This window comes from Tachyglossus aculeatus, chromosome 10 (assembly GCF_015852505.1).
Source record: "Tachyglossus aculeatus isolate mTacAcu1 chromosome 10, mTacAcu1.pri, whole genome shotgun sequence".
Taxonomy (NCBI): Eukaryota; Metazoa; Chordata; class Mammalia; order Monotremata; family Tachyglossidae; genus Tachyglossus; species Tachyglossus aculeatus.
Genome location: NC_052075.1, coordinates 53,137,388 through 53,158,414, shown reverse-complemented (window position 1 = coordinate 53,158,414; position 21,027 = coordinate 53,137,388). Strand labels below are relative to the sequence as shown.

Here is a 21,027-nt window from a genome sequence, read left to right as displayed (position 1 = left end):
TAAGCACTGGGGTAGATTCATTCATTTATTCAATCGTATTTATTTATTTTACTTGTACATATCTATTCTATTTATTTTATTTTGTTAGTATGTTTGGTTTTGTTCTCTGTCTCCCCCTTTTAGACTGTGAGCCCACTGTTGGGTAGGGAGTGTCTCTATATGTTGCCAACTTGGACTTCCCAAGCGCTTAGTACAGTGCTCTGCACACAATAAACGCTCAATAAATACGATTGATGATGATGATGATGATTTATTGAGTGCTTACCGTGTGCAGAACCCTGTATTAAGCACTTGGGAAGTATAGATTATGAGATAGTTTGGTTGGGCAGTCCCTGTCCCACATAGGGCTGGCAGTCTTAATTGCCATTTTCCAGATGGGGTAACCAAGGCACAGAGAAGTTAAGTGGCTTGCCCAAGGGCACCCAGCAGACAAGTTGTGGAGCAGGATTAGAACCTAGGCCCTGTGATTCCCAGGCCCCAGGCCTTATCCACTAAGCAACGGTGCTTCTCCGTCAAGTCCATCATCATCATCATCATCAATTGTATTTATTGAGCGCTTACTATGTGCAGAGCACTGTACTAAGCGCTTGGGAAGTACAAATTGGCAACATGTAGAGACAGTCCCTACCCAACAGTGGGCTCACAGTCTAAAAGGGGGAGACAGAGAACAAAACCAAACATACTAACAAAATAAAATAAATAGAATAGATATGTACAAGTAGAATAAATAAATAAATAAATACTCTCGCCTACGGGCAAGGCCACCCTCAACCCGGAGCAGTGACTGGAGGAGAGAGAGGGGTGAGGGATGGGGACAGAAGCAGGGGGTGCAGCAACAGATGGGGAGCAAGGGGTTATAGTTTAGCCCCGATCTGGAAGTGCTTATAACTGCTCTGTGCCTCAGTTCCCTCATCGGTAATATGGAAATTCAGTCCTACTCCCGCCTATGTAGACTGTGAGCCTCATGTGGGACAGGGACTGGGTCCAACCTGATAAACTTGTATCTACCCCAGCACTTAAAACCGTGCTTGGCATTCATTCGATCGTATTTATTGAGCGCTTAGTGTGTGCAGAGCACTGTACTCTCATAGTAAGCGCTTAATTAGTAATAATAATAATGATGGCTTTTATTAAGCACTTAGTATGTGTAAAGCACTGTTTTAAGTGCTGGGTAGGTTACAAGGTGATCAGGTTGTCCCACGGGGGGCTCACAGTCTTAATCCCCATTTTCCAGATGAGGTCACTGAGGCACAGAGAAGTTAAGTGACTTGCCCAAAGTCACCCAGCTGACAATTGGCAGAGCTGGGATTTGAACCCATGACCTCCGACTCCCAAGCCCGTGCTCTTTCCTCTGAGCCACGCTGCTTCTCCAGTAGTATAATGATAACCCAACTTGTACTTCCCAAGCGCTTAGTACAGTGCTCTGCACACAGTAAGCGCTCAATCAATCAATCAATCGTATTTATTGAGCGCTTACTGTGTGCAGAGCACTGTACTAAGCGCTTGGGAAGTACAAGTTGGCAACATATAGAGACGGTCCCTACCCAGCAGTGGGCTCACAGTCTAGAAGGGGGAGACAGAGAACAAAACCAAACATATTAACAAAATAAAATAAATAGAATAGATAAGTACAAGTAAAATAAATAGAGTAATAAATATGTACAAACATCTATACAGGTGCTGTGGGGAAGGGAAGGAGGTAAGATGGGGGGGGATGGAGAGGGGGATGAGGGGGAGAGGAAGGAAGGGGCTCAGTGTGGGAAGGCCTCCTGGAGGAGGTGAGCTCTCCATAAGTACGATTGAATGAATGAATAGTACTAAAATGTTAAAAATAACCAAAGGGCGGGAACCGTTATTGGGTAGGGACTGTCTCAGTCTGGGAAGGCCTCCTGGAGGAGGTGAGCTCTCAATCAATCAATCAATCCATCAATCATATTTACTGAGCGCTTACTGTGTGCAGAGCTCCCAATAAATACGATTGAATGAATGAATAGTACTAAAATGTTAAAAATAACCAAAGGGCGGGAACCATTATTGGGTAGGGACTGTCTCAGTCTGGGAAGGGCTCCTGGAGCAGGTGAGCTCTCAATCAATCAATCGTATTTATTGAGCACTTACTGTGTGCAGAGCTCTCAATAAATACGATTGAATGAATGAATAGTACTAAAAAATATGAAAAATAACCAAATCAATCAATCAATCAATCAATCGTATTTATTGAGCGCTTACTATGTGCAGAGCACTGTACTAAGCGCTTGGGAAGTACAAATTGGCATCACATAGAGACAGTCCCTACCCGATAGTGGGCTCACAGTCTAAAAGGGGGAGACAGAGAACAGAACCAACATACCAACAAAATAAAATAAGTAGGATAGAAATGTACAAGTAAAATAAATAAATAAATAAATAAATAAACAGAGTAATAAATATGTACAACCATATATACATATATACAGGTGCTGTGGGGAAGGGAAGGAGGTAAGACGGGGATGGAGAGGGGGACGAGGGGGAGAGGAAAGAAGGGGCTCAGTCTGGGAAGGCCTCCTGGAGGAGGTGAGCTCTCAGCAGGGCCTTGAAGGGAGGAAGAGAGCGAGCTTGGCGGATGGGCAGAGGGAGGGCATTCCAGGCCCGGGGGATGACGTGGGCCGGGGCTCGATGGCGGGACAGGCGAGAACGAGGTACAGTGAGGAGATTAGTGGTGGAGGAGCGGAGGGTGCGGGCTGGGCTGGAGAAGGAGAGAAGGGAGGTGAGGTAGGAGGGGGCGAGGTGATGGACAGCCTTGAAGCCCAGGGTGAGGAGTTTCTGCTTGATGCGCAGATTGATCGGTAGCCATTGGAGGTTTTTGAGGAGGGGAGTGATATGTCCAGAGCGTTTCTGGACAAAGATAATCCGGGCAGCAGCATGAAGTATGGATTGAAGTGGAGAGAGACACGAGGATGGGAGATCCGAGAGAAGGCTAGTGCAGTAGTCCAGACGGGATAGGATGAGATCTTGAATTAGCAGGGTAGCAGTTTGGATGGAGAGGAAAGGGCGGATCTTGGCAATGTTGCGGAGCTGAGACCGGCAGGTTTTGGTGACGGCTTGGATGTGAACCAAAGGGCGGGGACCGTTATTGGGTAGGGACTGTCTCCATACGTTGCCGATTTGTACTTCCCAAGCGCTTAGTACAGTGCTCCAGTAAGCGCTCAATCAATACGGTTGAAAGAATGCAAAACTGGAAGGCCGCAGAAGAGAGGGCTCTTGAGAAGCAGCGTGGCTCAGTGGAAAGAGTCCGGGCTTTGGAGTCAGAGGTCATGGGTTCAAATCCCGGCTCTGCCAATTGTCAGCTGTGTGACTTGGGCCAGTCACTTAACTTCTCTGTGCCTCAGTGACCTCATCTGTAAAATGGGGATTAAGACTGCGAGCCCCACAGGGGACAACCTGAGCACCTTGTAACCTCTCCAGCGCTTAGAACAGTGCTTTGCACATAGTAAGCGCTTAATAAATGCCATCATTATTATTATTATTTAGGGAAGGACTACATATCCCAGCAGCCCTCGCGGCTGCCCGCTCCCGCAGAAGAGAGGGCTCTTTAGGGAAGGACTACATATCCCAGCAGCCCCCGCGGCTGGCCCCCCTGCCCCGCCACGGTCCGCGCGCGGTGCACACTGGGTTCCGTGGTCCCGCGCGCAGTGCATCCTGGATCTGGTAGTTCCGCGAGGGGGGCGCCGGGCTTGGCGCTGCCTGGCCGGGGACTCGCTCTCCCAGGCTGCCCCGCGCCGCGGCCCTGTCGTCGGAGGGCCTGGAAACCGGGAAAGATGGCGGGCGCTCGGCGACGCTGAGGCCTCGTTGGGCCGGTTGGGCCGTGGAGGTGAGTTTGAGGGGAGGAGCAGGAGGAAGGGACGGTTTTTAGACTGTGAGCCCACTGTTGGGTCGGGACCGTCTCTATCTGTTGCCAACTTGGACTTCCCAAGCGCTTAGTCCAGTGCTCTGCACACAGTAAGCGCTCAATAAATACGATTGATTGATTAAAAACAAAACACCCTGCTTAGAATATAGCCAGCTTTAATATTTATGAGTCTAGAGTAGTTAAAAATTGTTTGGTCATAGAAACAACCTGAGAAGGGAAAGCCAGTTATAACTGCCTCGTGCTTAAAATCCCTAAACCAGAGTTTCAACAGTTTAACAGGAGGCCTTCCCAGACTGAGCCCCTTCCTTCCTCTCCATCCCCCCATCTTACCTCCTTCTCTACCCCACAACACCTGTATATATGTTTGTACATATTTATCACTCTATTTATTTATTTATTTTACTTGTACATATCTATTCTATTTTATTTTATTTTGTTAGTATGTTTGGTTTCGTTCTCTGTCTCCCCCTTTTAAACTGTGAGCCCACTCTTGGGTAGGGACCGTCTCTAGATGTTGCCAACTTGTACTTCCCAAGCGCTTAGTACAGTGCTCTGCACACAGTAAGCACTCAATAAATACGATTGATGATGATGATGATGTATGTATGTTTGTACATATTTATTACTCTATTTTACTTGTACATATCTATTCTATTTTATTTTGTTAGTATGTTTGGTTTTGTTCTCTGTCTCCCCCTTCTAGATTGTGAGCCCACTGTTGGGTCGGGACCGTCTCTAGATGTTGCCAACTTGTACTTCCCAAGCGCTTAGTCCAGTGCTGTGCACACAGTAAGCGCTCAATAAATACGATTGATGATGATGATGTATATATGTTTATACATATTTATTACTCTATTTTACTTGTACATATCTATTCTATTTATTTTATTTTGTTAGTATGTTTGGTTTTGTTGTCTGTCTCCCCCTTTTAGACTGTGAGCCCACTGTTGGGTAGGGACCGTCTCTATGTGTTGCCAACTTGTACTTCCCAAGCACTTAGTCCAGTGCTCTGCACACAGTAAGCGCTCAATAAATACGATTGATTGATTAAAAACAAAACACCCTGCTTAGAATATAGCCAGCTTTAATATTTATGAGTCTAGAGTAATTAAAAATTGTTTGGTCATAGAAACAACCTGAGAAGGGAAAGCCAGTTATAACTGCCTCGTGTTTAAAATCCCTAAACCAGAGTTTCAACAGTTTAACAGGAAGCCTTCCCAGACTGAGCCCCTTCCTCTCGTCCCCCTCTCCATCCCCCCATCTTACCTCCTTCCCTTCCCCACAGCACCTGTATATATGTTTGTACATATTTATTACTCTATTTATTTTACTTGTACATATCTATTCTATTTATTTTATTCTGTTAGTATGTTTGGTTTTGTTCTCTGTCTCCCCCTTTTACACTGTGAGCCCGCTGTTGGGTAGGGACTGTCTCTATGTGTTGCCGACTTGTACTTCCCAAGCACTTAGTACAGTGCTCTGCACACAGTAAGCGCTCAATAAATACGATTGATTGATTGATTGAGGAAGGGACCAGGGGCGACGGCCCTGAAGGGACCCCCATCAGGAACGGGGCCGGGCTGCAGGCCACAGTCTGCTAGACTGTGAGCCCACTGTTGGGTAGGGACCGTCTCTATATCAATCAGTCGTATTTTTTGAGCGCTTACTGTGTGCAGAGCACTGTACTAAGCGCTTGGGAAGTACAAGTTGGCAACATATAGCGACAGTCCCTACCCAACAGTGGGCTCACAGTCTAGAAGGGGGAGACAGAGAACAAAACCGAACGTTAAGAAAATAAAATAAATAGAATAGATATGTACAAGTAAAATAAATAAATAAATAGAGTAATAAATATGTACAAACATATATACATGTATACATGGTCTCTATATGTTGCCAACTTGTCCTTCCCAAGCGCTTAGTACAGTGCTCTGCACACAGTAAGCGCTCAATAAATCCGATTGAATGAATGATAAAGGGCCTTTGAAGGGGTCTTGGGGGTGAGGGGCAGGAAGCCCTGAGGGGGAAGGAGTTCAGAGACCGACCCGACCCCACAGTCATGGGGACGCCCCCCCCATCCCACCTGCGAACCCCCTTATTACTCTATTATTTCACTTGTACATATTTACTATTCTATTTATTTTGTTAATAATAATAATGGCATTTAGTAAGCCATTATTATTTCACTTGTACATATTTACTATTCTATTTATTTTGTTAACAATAATAATAATGGCATTTATTAAGCGCTTACTATGTGCAGAGCACTGTCCTAAGCGCAGGGGAGGTTACAAGGTGATCGGGTTGTCCCACGGGGGGCTTCACAGTCTTCATCCCCATTGTACAGATGAGGGAACTGAGGCACAGAGAAGCTAAGGCACACAGAAGCAGCATGGCTCAGCGGAAAGAGCCCGGGCTTTGGAGTCAGAGGTCGTAGGTTCAAATCCCGGCTCTGCCAGTTGTCAGCTGTGTGGCTTTGGGCAAGTCACTTAACTTTTCTGGGCCTCAGTTACCTCATCCGTAAAATGGGATTAAGACTGTGAGCCCCCTGTGGGACAACCTGATCACCTTGTAACCTCCTCAGCGCGTAGAACAGTGCTTTGCACATAGTAAACGCTTAATAAATGCCATTATTATTATTATTATTATTATTATTATTATTATTATTATGTGACTTGCTCAAAGTAACAAAGCTGACAATTGGCGGAGTCGGGATCTAGCTTTACTTCTATTTATTCTGATGACTTGACACCCGTCCACATGTTTTGTTTTGCTGTCTGTCTCCCCCTTCTAGACTGTGAGCCAGTTGTCGGGTAGGGACCGTCTCTATATGTTGCCGACTTGTACTTCCCAAGCGCCTAGTACAGTGCTCTGCACACAGTAAGCGCTCAATAAATACGATTGAATGAATAAATGAATGAATGAACCCCCAGGAGGGACAGGGTTTGTGTCTGCCGAATTTAACTTGTAATAATAATGATGGTATTTGTTCATTCATTCATGAGAAGCAATGCAAGCATCCAAGAGAAGTAGTGTGGGTCAGTGGAAGGAACCCGGGCTTTGGAGTCAGACGTCATGGGTTCAAATCCTGGCACCGCCAACTGTCAGCTGGGTGACTTTGGGCAAGTCACTTCACTTCTCTGGGCCTCAGTTACCTCATCTGTAAAATGGGGATTAAAACTGTGAGCCCCCCCGGGGACAACCTGATCACCCTGTAACCTCCCCAGCGCTTAGAGCAGTGCATTGCACATAGTAAGCGCTAAACATATACTATCATTATTATTCATTCATTCAGTTGTATTTATTGAGCGCTTACCGTGTGCAGAGCACTGTACTAAGCGCTTGGGAAGTACAAGTGGGCAACATATAGAGACGGTCCCAACCTAACAGCGGGCTCACAGTCTAGAAGGGGGAGACAGACAACAAAATAATAATAATGATGGCATTTATTAAGCACTTACTATGTGCAAAGCACTGTTCTAAGCGCTGGGAGGGTACAAGGTAATCAGGTTGTCCCACTGGGGGCTCACAGGCTTCATCCCCAGTTTACAGAAGAGGGAACTGAGGCCCGGAGAAGTGAAGTGACTTGCCCAAAGTCACCCAGCTGACAAGTGGCAGAGTCGGGATTTGAACCCATGACCTCTGACTCCAAAGCCCGGGCTCTTTCCACTGAGCCACGCTGCTTCTCCAAACGAAACTTTAGGCTTGCTCTCCTTTCTTGCACTTGGATCTGTGACCTTTGGACATTTGATATTCATCCCACCCCTAACCCCCCAGCACTTACATGCATATCTTGTACTTCCCAAGCGCTTAGTACAGTGCTCTGCACACAGTAAGCGCTCAATAAATACGATTGAATGAATGAATATCTTTGTGATACATTTTAAATTATAGATTTATATTAACATCCATCTCTACCTCTAGATTGCAAGCTCACTATGGGCAGGGAATGTGTCTCCTAATTATTTTGTATTGTACTCTCTCAAGCACTTAGTACAGTGCTCTGCACATTGAAGTGCTCAATAAATATCACTGATTGACTGATTACTCCAACTATCTGAAATGACCTTTGTCTGTCTATCCCATTAGATTGTAGGCTCCTGGAAGGTGTTAAGCGCTTACTATGTGCCAAGCACTGTTCTAAGCACTGGGGAAGATGCAGGGTCATCAGGTTGTCCCACATGGGGCTCACAGTCTTCATCCCCATTTGACGGATGAGGAAACTGAGGCACCAAGAAGTTAAGTGACTTGCCCAAAGTCACACAGTTGATAAGTGGCGGAGCCGGGATTAGAACCCATGACCTCTGACTCCCAAGCCTGGGCTCGTTCCACTAAGCCACGCTGCTTCTCTGTGCTTAGAACAGTGTTCGACATATAGTAAGCGCTTAACAAGTTGTCAGCTGTGTGACTTTGGGCAAGTCACTTCACTTCTCTGTGCCTCAGTTACCTCATCCGTAAAATGAGGATTAAGACTGTGAGCCCTGGGTGGGACAACCTGATCACCTTGTACCCGCCTCCCCAGCGCTTAGAACAGTGCTTGGCACATAGTAAGAGCTTAACAAATATCATCATTTTTATTATTATTATAGAAAATAGAGCACAGTTGAGAAGCAGTGTGGCCTAGTGGAAAGAGCCCGGGCAAGGGAGCCAGAAGTCGTGGGTTCAAATCCCGGCTCTGCTACTTGTCAGCCGTGTGACTTTGGGCAAGTCACTTAACTTCTCTGTGCCTCAGTTACCGCGTCTGTAAAGTGGGAATTAAGACTGTGAGCCCCACGAGGGACAACCTGATTACCTTATATCTACCCCAGTGCTTAGAACAGGGCTTGGCACATAGCAAGTCACAACTTCTCTGTGCCTCAGTTACCTCATCTGTAAAGTGGGAATTAAGACTGTGAGCCCCACGAGGGACAACCTGATTACCTTATATCTACCCCGGTGCTTAGAACAGGGCTTGGCACATAGTAAGCACTTAACAAATGCCGTTATTATTACTGTAGACACGTTTCCTGCCCACAGTGAACTCACAACCTAGTGGACCTATCAGTAGTCAACCAATCAACCAACCAGTAGTATTTATTGATTATTTATAGTCAACCAGTCAGTAGTGTTTACTGAGCCCCATGCTTGTCCTGAGCACTGTATTAAGCAATGGGCCCACTGTTGGGTAGGGACTGTCTCTATATGTTGCCAATTTGTACTTCCCAAGCGCTTAGTACAGTGCTCTGCACATAGTAAGCGCTCAATAAATACGATTGATGATGATGATGATTAGACCTAGAACCTAGCCTCCATGGAACTCGCACTCTGAGAAAAGACACTCTTTTTACCTGTAATTTGTTTTTAAGGTCTGTCTCCCACATCATCATCATCAGTCGTATTTATTGAGCGCTTACTGGGTGCAGAGACTGGAAGTTCTTTGAGGGCAGAGAGCGTGTCTAACCAGTGTATTAGACTCTCCCAAGTGTTTAGTGCATAAAGTGCTCAGTAAATACTCTTGATTGATCAATTGGGAAGGATTGATCAATTGATCAATTGGTAAGGGGTGTCACAGGGGGCTCTCTGTTCGATTCACGTAGCCCACCCAGATCTGGAGAGTTTCTGTGGGAAATTTCAGTCAACATTATTTGTTGCGTTTCTATTCTGTGCAGAGTTTTACTACTTCAGGAGAGTACTGTATTAGTAGATGTGCCCTCAAGATAATAATAAGAATAATTGAGGTATTTGTTAAGTGCCTACTAGGTGCCAGGCACTGTACTAAGCGCAGAGTGGATACAAGCAGATCGGGTTGGACCCAGTCCCTGTCCCACGTGGGGCTCACAGTCCCAATCCCCGTTTTACAGATGAGGTCACTGAGGCCCAGAGAAGTGAAGCGACTGGCCCAAGGTCACACAGCAGATGAGTGGAGGGGTCAGGATTAGAACCCGTGACCTTCTGATTCCCAGGCCCATGCTCTCTCTACCCACTACCCCATGCTGCTTCTGCAGTCCTGATATCTACAATATTGTGTGGTCGGATACAGTCCCTGTCCCACGTGGGGCTCACAGTCAAAGAGGGAGAACAGGTATTGAATCCCCGTTTATGTATGAGGAAACTGAGGCACAGAGATGTGAAATGACTTGCCCAATGTTGCAAAGCAGTCACATGACAGAGCTGGGATGAGAACCCAGGTCCTCCGACTCCTGGGCCTCTGCTCGGGCCTCCGACTCCTGGGCAACTGGGTCACGCTGTTTCATTCCTACATAAATATGTCTGATTAAGTGCTTAGTACAGTGCTCTGCACACAGTAAGTGCTCAATAAATATGATTGATTGATTGATTAGTGCAGAAGTGTGTTAGTTGAGGACATGACATAGGGAGAAGAAAAATTTATCATGGAAGGGCCCCTGGAGGAGGTGTGATTAAGACTGTGAGCCCCCTGTGGGACAACCTGATCACCTTGTAACCTCCCCAGCGCTTAGAACAGTGCTTTGCACATAGTAAGCGCTTAACAAATGCTATCATTATTATTATTATTCAGCAGGTCTTTAAAATTGGTGAGAACTCTGGTCTGGTGGATTTGAGAGGGGAGGGAGTCCCAGGCAGGAAGGGTGTAAGCAAGAGGTTTAAAGCAGTAGAAGCAGCGTGGCTCAGTGGAAAGAGCCCGGGCTTTGGAGTCAGAGGTCATGGGTTCAAATCCCGGCTCCGCCACTTGTCAGCTGGGTGACTTTGGGCAAGTCACTTAACTTCTCTGGGCCTCAGTTGCCTCATCTGTAAAATGGGGGTGAAGACTGTGAGCCCCCCGGGGGACAGCCTGCTCACCTTGTGACCTCCCCAGCACTTAGAACAGTGCTTTGCACATAGTAAGCGCTTAATAAATGCCATTATTATTATTATTATCATTATTATTATGAATGAAGCAGAGTGAGCCCATTAGCTTGAGAGAACTGAAGAGGGCAAGCTGGGGTGTGGAGGGAAAAGAGAGTGGCTAAGCAGATCTTCTCGACTGTTCCTCTTTTCAATCTAATGCTCACCTGCACACCTTTTCTGAGTGCTTAGTACAGTGCTTGGCACACCAGAAGTGCTTAATAAATACCAATACTACTACTATCCAGCAGTAAAGAATTTCTGCTTGTTGCAAAGGGAAATAGCGAGTCAGAAGTTTTTTGAGGAGTAGAGAGATTCATTCAGCTGTATTTATTGAGCGCTTACTGTGTGCAGAGCACTGTACTAAGCGCTAAGAGATGTGTACGGAGCCGTGTTTTAGGAAGATAGTCCGGGCAGTGGACCGTGGGATTGGCTGAGGTGGGAAATGGCTGGAGGCTTGTCTTATTGTTCTTTCCCAAGCACTTAGCACAGTGCTGTGCACACAGTAAGCGTTCAGTAAATGTCGTTGACCGATTGGTGGGGGACCATTGAGGTGTCCGACACACTAGTCTAGTTGTGAGATTACCTGGTGCCGTCATGCCAGTGGAGAGGAGTGGATGGGTCTGGGAAAAGATTTAGCAGTCGATTGAAAGTGAGGGCTGAAAACCTGCAGTGAGATGAGGAGAGTCAACAGAGATGTTGACCTCTCTGGGCCTCAGTCACCTCATCTGTAAAACAGGGATTAAGACTGTGGGCCCCATGTGGGACAGAGACTGTGTCCAACCTGATTAGCACGTATGTACCCCAGCTCTTAGTACAGTGCCTGGTATATAGTAAGCGCTTAACAAATACTATTTAAAAAAAAGATGGGGAAAGGAGGAGGAGTTCAGTTTTGCACATGTTGATCCCAAGATGCTGGCAGGACAATCAGTCCAAGAAGTCCAGGAGGCAGGACAGGTAATTCCTGGCCCCCAACTCGGGTTCCTCCAGCCCCCGAGGGTCCGGGGAGCATCCAGCAAGAGCCAGGAGGCTGGGGCGCTTCCCTCACAGCGCTTCCCTCCGCTCCAGATGGCGGGCGAGCTGGCGGACAAGAAGGACCGGGACGGGTCGCCCTCCAAGGAGGAGAGGAAGCGGTCGCGGTCCCCTGACAGGGAGCGGGAGAGGGACAGGGATCGGAAGTCGTCCCCCTTTAAAGACCGAAAGCGGCACCGTTCCCGGGACCGGCGGCGAGGGGGCAGCCGCTCCCACTCACGCTCCCGGTCCAAATCCACGGAGAGGTGAGGGCCGCGGTTGGCATCTGTTGGGGATGGGGGGTGTGGGGGCGCAGGGACGACAGGGTCTCCCGGGGGCGGAGGGACCCCCAGGGGAGTGTGGAGACTCATTCTTTCCTGTTGGCCGCCTCCCAGAGAACGGCGGCACAAGGAGCGGGAGCGGGACAAAGAACGGGATAAGGAGCGAGAACGGAGCAAGAAGGACCGAGAGCGGGACAAGGATGGCCATCGGCGGGACAAGGACCGGAAGCGATCCAGGTGCCCGGGGGGGGGGGGGGGGGGGGGAGGCCGGAAGGAGAGCCCCGGCCCTGGACGTGGCCCGTGGGGCCGCCCGGGGTCAGTTCAGGGGCGCTGGGGGGGTGGTTCCTAGTGGGCAGAGGTCACTGAAGCGTCTCCAGCACGGCGCTGTGCCCCAGCTCTAGATAGACGCAGACCCGGCCCCTTCCCCGGAGGTGTCGGGAAGGTGAGGATGGGCTGGAGGCCAGGAGATGGGCAAGCCCAGAAACCAATGCAGGGGCTTGTCTCCCTCAGCTTATATTTAAGGGAGATTTCAGCAGTAGCACATACACACTTGCATCTGCCTAAGAAGCCCTTGGACCAGGGCAAAGGTCTAGTTCCCGACGAGCTGCCCCCTTGGGGATAATACATGTGTGAGTGGACCCAATGCGAGAGAACATCCCTTGGAGTCATGTCAGAGAGGACCAGGCAGCTGAGGAGCCGCTGGCCGGCAGCCTCGGCTACCAATGGTCCACTTCACCAGGGCCCCACTATGACACGGACTCTCCCCCTTCCCCGAAGCTTGTCCCCGGTCCGAGGGAAAGACTCCAAATCCCGGAAGGACCGTGACTTCAAGAAGGAGGAGGATGACGAGCACGGAGATAAGAAGCCAAAGGTGAGGGGGTGGAGGAGGTCCCTGTCCCTCGATGCCCCTCCCTGCACACCCTGCCTTCCGGGACCGGGAGAGGGTGAGAATGGGCAGAGAAATGAATCCTGGGCACAGGGCTACAGCAGTGACACTGGGGGAAGCTCAGCCCCTGCAACTCTGGTTGCCCCTGGTGGAGGGGGGTCTTGCCCCTGCTAGCGGGCTCCCTGGGCTCAGTCTCCTGTGCGTCCCGCAGACTCAGCCTTTGTCCCTGGAGGAACTTCTGGCCAAGAAGAAGGCCGAGGAGGAAGCCGAAGCCAAGGTGAGAGTGTGGGGCTCTGGGGCAGAGGTGTGGGCATTAGGGAAGCAGTGTGGACACTGGAGCAGTGAGCGGAGGTGTAGGTATTGGGGCTGTGGGCGGAGGTGTGGGCGTTGGGGCAGTGGGGAGTGCTCCCTCTCTGCACTCACAGAGCCCACTCTGCTTTCCAGCCCAAGTTCCTCTCCAAAGTGGAGCGGGAGGCTGAGGCTCTGAAGCGGCGGCAGCAGGAAGTAGAGGAGCGGCAGAAGCTGATCGAGGAGGAGAGGAAGAAGAGGAAGCACTTTCAGGACATGGGCAGGAAGATGCTGGGTCAGTGCTGGAGGACCCACCCAGCGTGGAGTCTGTGACAGTCTGTGCCAACACGGTTGGGGGAGTGGTCACCCCACATCAGCCATTTTGAGGGTCCCCCCCAGTTCACCGTTGCTGACCCAAAGTGGGGGCATCCCCGGGGCCTCAGCAGGGGCAGGTGCCAGGGAGCTCCAGTGGAGGGCTGGCGATTGGGCTGACACTCCTCCTTCTCCTCCTCTACCTGATCGGTACCCGCCCTCTCCCCTCAGAAGACCCCCAGGAACGGGAGAGGAGGGAGAGGAGGGAGAGGATGGAGCGGGAGACCAACGGCAATGAAGACGAAGAGGGCCGGCAGAAGATCCGGGAAGAGAAGGACAAGAGCAAGGAGCTGCACGCCATCAAGGTAGGGGCCGGGCTCCCCTCGGCCCGGGGGTCCCGGGTGGCCCGGGTGTCCAGGGGCCGGGCCTGACGGGCAGCCCTCCCTCCCTTCCTCCCTCTCCCCGGGCAGGAGCGCTACTTAGGGGGCATCAGGAAACGGCGACGCACACGACACCTCAACGACCGCAAGTTCGTCTTTGAGTGGGATGCGTCCGAGGACACGTCCATAGACTACAACCCCCTGTGAGTGTGGCCGGCCCCGATCTGAGGGCCCAGGAGCCTGCCTCCCTCTTCCCTGTTCCCCTCAGTCTCCCCAACTCCCTTTCCCGACTCCCCGCTCTCTTCCCACTCTGCTGTGGAGAAGGTCTGAGCAGGCAGGTAACAACAGGGGCACTCATCTGGGCTCCGGGAGAGGGCAGGGTCAGTCATATTTATTAGTAATAATAATTATGATGGCATTTATTAAGCGCTTACTATGTGCAAAGCACTGTTCTAAGCGCTGGGGAGGTTACAAGGTGATCCACCTGTATATATGTATATCACCTGTATATATGTATATCACCTGTATATATGTTTGTACATATTTATTACTCTATTTTACTTGTACATATCTATTCTATTCATTTTATTTTGTTAGTATGTTTGGTTTTGTTCTCTGTCTCCCCCTTTTAGACTGTGAGCCCACTGTTGGGTAGCGACTGTCTCTATACGTTGCCAACTTGTACTTCCCAAGCGCTTAGTACAGTGCTCTGCACACAGTAAGCGCTCAATAAATGCGATTGATGATGATGATGATGATCAGGTTGTCCCACGGCGGGCTCACAGTCTTAATCCCCATTTTGCAGATGACGTAACTGAGGCCCAGAGAAGTTAAGTGACTTGCCCAAAGTCACCCAGCTGACAATTGGCGGAGCCGGGATTTGAACCCATGACCTCTGACTCCAAAGCCCGTGCTCTTTTCACTGAGCCACACTGCTTCTCTGCTTCACTTATTGAGCGATTACTGTGTTCAGAGCACTGTACTAAGCGCTTGGGAGAGTACGATATAGCAATAAACTGACACATTCCCTGCCTACAAGGAGCTTACGGCCTAGAGGGGCAGACAGACATTAATAGAAATAATTAGCTATGAACTTAAGTGGTGTGGGGCCGGGAGGGGGGATGTAAAGAGGCGAAGGGGTCACTGGCTGGACAAGGGAAAATGAGGTTAGCTGGCTCTGGGGAAAGGTCTGCCCAGTGGGGGTGCTGGAAGAGTGGGGGGGACCCCTCTCTGACTCTTCTCTCTCGCCCCCGGGTAATTCCTGACCACTCCGGTCCCCCCATCATCTCACCCTTGAACGTGCCTCGCCCCTCTCCCCCACCCAGGTACAAGGAGCGGCACCAGGTGCAGCTGCTGGGCCGCGGTTTCATCGCCGGCATCGACCTGAAGCAGCAGAAGCGGGAGCAGTCGCGGTTCTACGGGGACCTGATGGAGAAGAGACGCACGCTGGAGGAGAAAGAGCAGGAGGAGTGCGTGGGGCGGCCGGGGGGCGCCTAGCTGGGGAGGGGCAGGGTGGGCTATCGGGGCTGATGGAAAAGGGGAACACGCTGGAGGAGGATGTGGGGTTCAGGGCCGACCCCTCTTTCTGCCTCCGCCCCCGCCAGGGCGAGGCTGCGCAAGCTGCGGAAGAAAGAAGCCAAGCAGCGCTGGGACGATCGGCACTGGTCCCAGAAGAAGCTGGACGAGATGACGGACAGGGACTGGCGCATCTTCCGGGAGGACTACAGCATCACCACCAAGGGCGGCAAGATCCCCAACCCCATCCGCTCCTGGAAGGACTCGTCCCTGCCCCCCCACATCCTGGAGGTCATCGACAAGTGCGGCTACAAGGTGGGGATCTGGGCCGCCGCGGGGGAGGGCTTCGTCCGCTGGGCACCCGGGGCCGCCTGACCCCTCTCCCCGCCCCACGATACCCGCAGGAACCAACGCCCATCCAGCGCCAGGCCATCCCCATCGGGCTGCAGAACCGTGACATCATCGGCGTGGCAGAGACGGGCAGCGGGAAGACGGCGGCCTTCTTGATCCCGCTGCTGGTCTGGATCACCACGCTGCCCAAGATCGACAGGTTAGGGGCCAGGGGAGAGAAGGGGAGCGGCGAGAGGTCAGGAACTACCCTGAAGGCGACCAGTTGCGCTCCTACTACCCCAAAAGGGGGGGCTGGAACCATAACAGGAGGGAGCGGGGTTAGACGTTTCGAAGAACCGCCTGACCGTAGCAGGGCTAGGTACGGGGAAGGCCGCAACATCCCCTTCCCAAACCAGGAGAGATTCTGGGAGGACATCAAGTCAGCCTGGGCACAGGGGCTGGTGGGGGCCAGATGAAATGACCTGCAGCGGGGGTCCCGCTGCCCTTGGGGTGTCTGTGTTCTGGACCCCTGAGTTCTCCAGCCTGGAAGCAGGGGAGGCTGGGGGCGATAGGGTGGTGTCAGGGCCCCGCAGCTGACGGGCAGGGCGATCCCCACGGGCAGGATCGAGGAATCAGACCAGGGCCCCTACGCCATCATCCTGGCCCCCACGCGTGAGCTGGCCCAGCAGATCGAGGAGGAGACCATCAAGTTCGGGAAACCCCTGGGCATCCGGACCGTGGCTGTCATCGGTGGCATCTCCCGGGAGGACCAGGGCTTCCGGCTGCGGATGGGCTGTGAGGTCAGTCCGTCCGTCCGTCCCTCCGTCTGTTTCTGCAGCTCCCCGGCCCCGTGACTGCCACTGAGGGGACCTCACTTCCCCACCTCCCTCCCTCGATGATTGTTGCCAGTGAGCTCGGGTGGGCTAGGGGTCGGGGGGCAGGCTTGCTCACAGTCTGCGGGGCTCAGTGACCCAGTCTGTCTAGAGTGCTGGGATCCTCGTTGGGTAGCAGGCATAGTTGCCAACTCCCTCGTGGCCCATAATCCAAAAGGGGCATGGAAAGGGCTGGCAGCTTTCCGATGATGATGATGATGATGGCATTTATTAAGTGCTTACTATGTGCAAAGCACTGTTCTAAGTGCTGGGGTAGAGACAAGGTAATCAGGTTGTCCCACGTGGGGCTCACAGACTTAATCCCCATTTTCCAGATGAGGTAACTAAGGCACAGAGAAGCTGTGACTTGCCCAAAGTCACACAGCTGACAAGTGGCGGAGCCGGAATTTGAACCCATGACCCCTAACTCCAAAGCCCGGGCTCTTTCCCCTGAGCCGTGCGCTTCAGGCCTGGGGAAACTCGGACAGCCCGTCAATGGTATCTGCCTAGCGCTGGTGCAGAGCACTGCACTAAACGCTCAGGAGAGTACACTCTAACCATGTAACAGACACATTTCCTGCCCGCAACAAGCTCATGATCTGGGGATGGGAAAGAGTAAGGGCTTGGAGATCCTGGGAGGGTGGGAAGGGAGGCAGTTCCCTCCTCTGTGAAACGGGGATTAAGACGGTGAGCCCCATGTGGGACAGGGACTGTGCCAAACCTGACCTTGTAGAATAATAATAATGGTATTTGTTAAGCACTTAACAATGTGCAAAGCACTGTTCTTTAGCTAAGCACATGGGCCCAGGGGTCCCAAAGGAGGCAGCCAGAATTCCCGGGAACTCCCTCAAGGCCAAGGCTGGTTGGCAGGGAGTCGGACAGTCGCTCGCCCCCCAGGCCCATCAGTCTTCCCAGAAGGCAGAGCCACCCACCTTAAATTGCCGAAATAGCAGCAGTAGCATTGAGGGCCTCCTCTTTGCTGGGGAAAAGACCCAATTCCTGCCCTTGCGGAGCTTACTTTCATGGAGTTTGGGGGGCTGCTCACAAGGCCCCCCAAGGACTCCGGAAGCCCGTAAGGCCACCGGGGGCTGGAGAGCGGGTGGGAGAAATAAGGGAAGGCTTCCCGGAGGAGGCAAGGGCTGTGAAGGCTCTCGGGCCTTCAGCCCCTCTGTTCCGGGACTTCTCATCCTCCCGACGGAGGCCCTGGGTGAGGAGGGCCAAGCTTGGGGGGTCCCCACCGAGGGGTCACCCGAGCCTTCCACACTGCAGATAGTGATCGCCACCCCCGGGCGACTGATCGACGTCCTGGAGAACCGCTACCTGGTGTTGAGCCGCTGTACCTACGTGGTCCTGGACGAGGCGGACCGCATGATCGACATGGGCTTCGAGCCTGATGTGCAGAAGATCCTGGAGCACATGCCCGTCAGCAACCAGAAGCCTGACACGGACGAGGCTGAGGACCCCGAGAAGATGCTGGCCAACTTTGAGTCGGGCAAACACAAGTATCGCCAGGTGAGCCACTCGGGACGCCCTGGGCTTGGGGTGACGGAGCTGTTTCATTGCTTCGAGGTGGACGGGGGGCACTGGAGCCCAGGCTGCCAAGGAGGTACCAGGCCTGCAGCCGGCCCCAGGACGGAGCCCAGATTGGGCTCGGGGAACATGGTGGTGATGGGAAGGGGCACCGACATCCCCCGCCCAAGGTGGCACTTAGCTGGGCACCGCTGGGGATTCAAGGAATTCTGGTTTCCACTCCAGAACCATCCCCCTATCAGACATGCCCAGTGCTCCCTTGGCTCACCACACCCAGTGGTCAACCACTCCTATTTATTGAACACTTACTGTGTGCGGAGTAATGTACTAAGCGCTCGAGAGAGGACAATATAACGGACACATTCCCTGCCCACAGCGAGCTGACGGATTAGCCACCACCCGATTTCTTGCGGTTTTCCGGGCAGGGGGAGATAGTTCCTTCAAGCAGTGGGTGAGGGCGGGCCCCCGGTCTGACCCGGGGGCACATCGCCACACCCACAGACGGTCATGTTCACGGCCACCATGCCCCCGGCGGTGGAGCGGCTGGCCCGGAGCTACCTGCGCCGCCCGGCCGTCGTCTACATCGGCTCCGCCGGAAAACCCCACGAGCGCGTGGAGCAGAAGGTCTTCCTCATGTCGGAGTCGGAAAAGAGGTGGGTGGGGGCCGGGGGGGAGGGAGCTGAGGGAGGCTGGAAGGGTAGCGGGGAGGGGCTCCCCCAGAGCAGCTCCCAGAGCCCTCTCCTCCCCACCCTCCCAGGAAAAAGCTGCTGGCCATCTTGGAGCAAGGGTTCGACCCACCCATCATCATCTTCGTCAACCAGAAGAAGGGCTGCGATGTTCTGGCTAAGTCTCTGGAGAAGATGGGGGTAAGAGGAATGTGGAAGTGGGGGTGGTCCCACACCAGGGCTCCTGCGTTTCCCCGTTGCCCGAGCGGAGACACCCATCCTTGTTCATTGTCGTATTAATTGACACTCAGTAAGCGCTCAGTAAATACCACTGATTGATTGATTGCAGAGCGCTGTACTCAGCGCTTGGGAGAGTGCAATATATCAGTAAACGGACACATTCCCTGCCCATACTGAGCTTACAGTCTAGTGGGGGAGACTGGCATTAATATTAATAAATTACGATATGGGCATAAGTGCTGTGGGCGTGGGAGTTGGGGGTGAATAAAGGGAGCAAGTCAGGGCGACGCAGAAGGGAGTGGGAGAAGAGGAAAGGGGCGAGAGGACTCTCGTCCCTGCAGTATTCCTGCTGCCCGGCACGGGGAACACAAGGTTGAAAGTGGGGGCTCCGGCCCGGAGGAGGGGGGCGTGTCTGCGATGGTGAGCGCGACCCCATCCCTGAACCCCTTCCCCCGGTTGTCCCTGCAGTACAATGCCTGCACCCTACACGGTGGCAAGGGCCAGGAGCAGCGGGAGTTCGCCCTGTCCAACCTCAAGGCCGGGGCCAAGGACATCCTGGTGGCCACGGACGTAGCCGGCCGTGGTATCGACATCCAGGACGTCTCCATGGTGGTCAACTATGACATGGCCAAGAACATCGAAGGTGAGAGCCAGGGCTGCCCGCCCACCCCGCGGTGGGCCCCCGAGGTGGGGGACGGGACGGGGGCGGGCCGGGCCGGGCAGGGGGTGACGACCGGCGTCCCTCCTCTCTCCAGACTACATTCACCGCATCGGACGGACGGGCCGGGCGGGCAAGAGCGGCGTGGCCATCACGTTCCTGACCAAGGAGGACTCGGCCGTGTTTTATGAGCTGAAACAGGCCATCCTGGAGAGCCCCGTGTCGGCCTGCCCCCCCGAGCTGGCCAACCACCCCGACGCCCAGCACAAGCCGGGCACCATCCTCACCAAGAAACGCCGGGAGGAGACCATCTTCGCCTGATGGCCCACCCCCAGCCGTGCCCTACCCCTCCACCCCGCCGGGGTCTTGGACCTGAGCCAGCCAAAGGAGGCCGAAGGGGTGGACCGACCACGGGACCAGGGGACGCACTTCAGAGGTGGAAGGAGAACCTCTGTGAACTTCAGTCCCCGGGAGGCTCTGGAACCAGCAAAACCCCCACCCCCTTTGTATCCCGGGTGTGTGGCACGGGAGGGAGTTGGACAGCCGGACCCTGGGCCACCGCAGCGGGGGCCTAGCCTGTCCCGGCTTCTTTCCCCTCTGGTCAGGCCCGGCCTGGCCGCCCTTTCACAGCTGGTGATTGCAGGCGGGGGTTGAGCACTCCAGAGAGACACAGGGACAGCCGTGGGGCAACTTGGAAGGGGTCTTTTTTTTTTAATGTTTTCAGAGGTTCGGATTTGAGGGGCCTGATCCCGGTCTTTCTGTCACCGGGAGTGACCGCCCCATCTCCATTCTCTGAGATGATGGAGATACTGGCGTGCTGGCAATAAAGTCACTGCTGCCTCAGGCCCTCTCTGGCCCCTACGACCTCTGCCGTTCCTCCTTTCTCCCTCTCTCTTCCTCCCGTCCACTCCTGGCAACCTGGGGGTTAAGCAAGAACTCAGCTGGGGTCACGCCAGGACAGGGACCTGTTCCCAGTCTGAGAGGGGGGAGAGGGAGCGGGAGCAACGGCCCTCCCCCCCGAGCAGGGTGCCAGCTGCAGCTGGAGGGACTGGGGGTAGACTGCAAGACAACCAACAAACTGTCTGGGCACCTCCTCCCCCATCCAGCTGGCCTGTCTGAAGGCAGAGGAACAGGATGATCTCGAGAAGGTCATGCCAACTGATGGGTTCTGGTCCCTGGGGCAGATTAGTGGGTACGTCCTGTACCCCCAGCCAGTTGTAACCATCCAGGAGCCACCTGCCCTGGACCACCAGACGATAGCCCTCCTCCCTGTTTGCTTTTCAGGATGCCGCCAAGGCGGTCTATGGATTCCCCCAGATGGGTCCCC

The 21,027-nt window shown here is 52.9% G+C and overlaps 1 protein-coding gene across 2 annotated transcripts; it reads left to right on the top strand.

Annotated features, from left to right (window-relative positions):
- The first annotated feature begins 3,786 nt into the window (after positions 1-3,786).
- On the top strand, positions 3,787-20,565 carry DDX23 (DEAD-box helicase 23). 2 transcript variants are annotated; one of them, XM_038752228.1, is made up of 17 exons: positions 3,787-3,850; positions 11,801-12,009; positions 12,139-12,261; positions 12,802-12,895; positions 13,122-13,187; positions 13,355-13,493; positions 13,745-13,875; positions 13,981-14,093; positions 15,216-15,359; positions 15,495-15,720; positions 15,810-15,955; positions 16,358-16,535; positions 17,877-18,119; positions 18,639-18,790; positions 18,895-19,003; positions 19,511-19,685; positions 19,798-20,565. In XM_038752228.1, the coding sequence occupies exons 2-17, from the start codon at positions 11,801-11,803 to the stop codon at positions 20,019-20,021; spliced, it is 2,472 nt and encodes an 823-aa protein (XP_038608156.1). In that variant the 5' UTR covers positions 3,787-3,850; the 3' UTR covers positions 20,022-20,565. The 2 variants fall into 2 exon arrangements, with proteins under 2 accessions (XP_038608156.1, XP_038608155.1); XM_038752227.1 differs by having other exon boundaries at positions 13,742-13,875.
- The last annotated feature ends 462 nt before the right edge of the window (positions 20,566-21,027 follow it).

Bases quoted from the DNA above. Each gene is read 5' to 3' on its own strand.
- DDX23 (XM_038752227.1), top strand. From the start codon at position 11,801: ATGGCGGGCGAGCTGGCGGACAAGAAGGACCGGGACGGGTCGCCCTCC. The intron at 12,896-13,121 runs GTGAGGGGGTGG...TGCGTCCCGCAG, and splicing joins ACGGAGATAAGAAGCCAAAG to ACTCAGCCTTTGTCCCTGGA. The intron at 18,120-18,638 runs GTGAGCCACTCG...CCACACCCACAG, and splicing joins GCAAACACAAGTATCGCCAG to ACGGTCATGTTCACGGCCAC.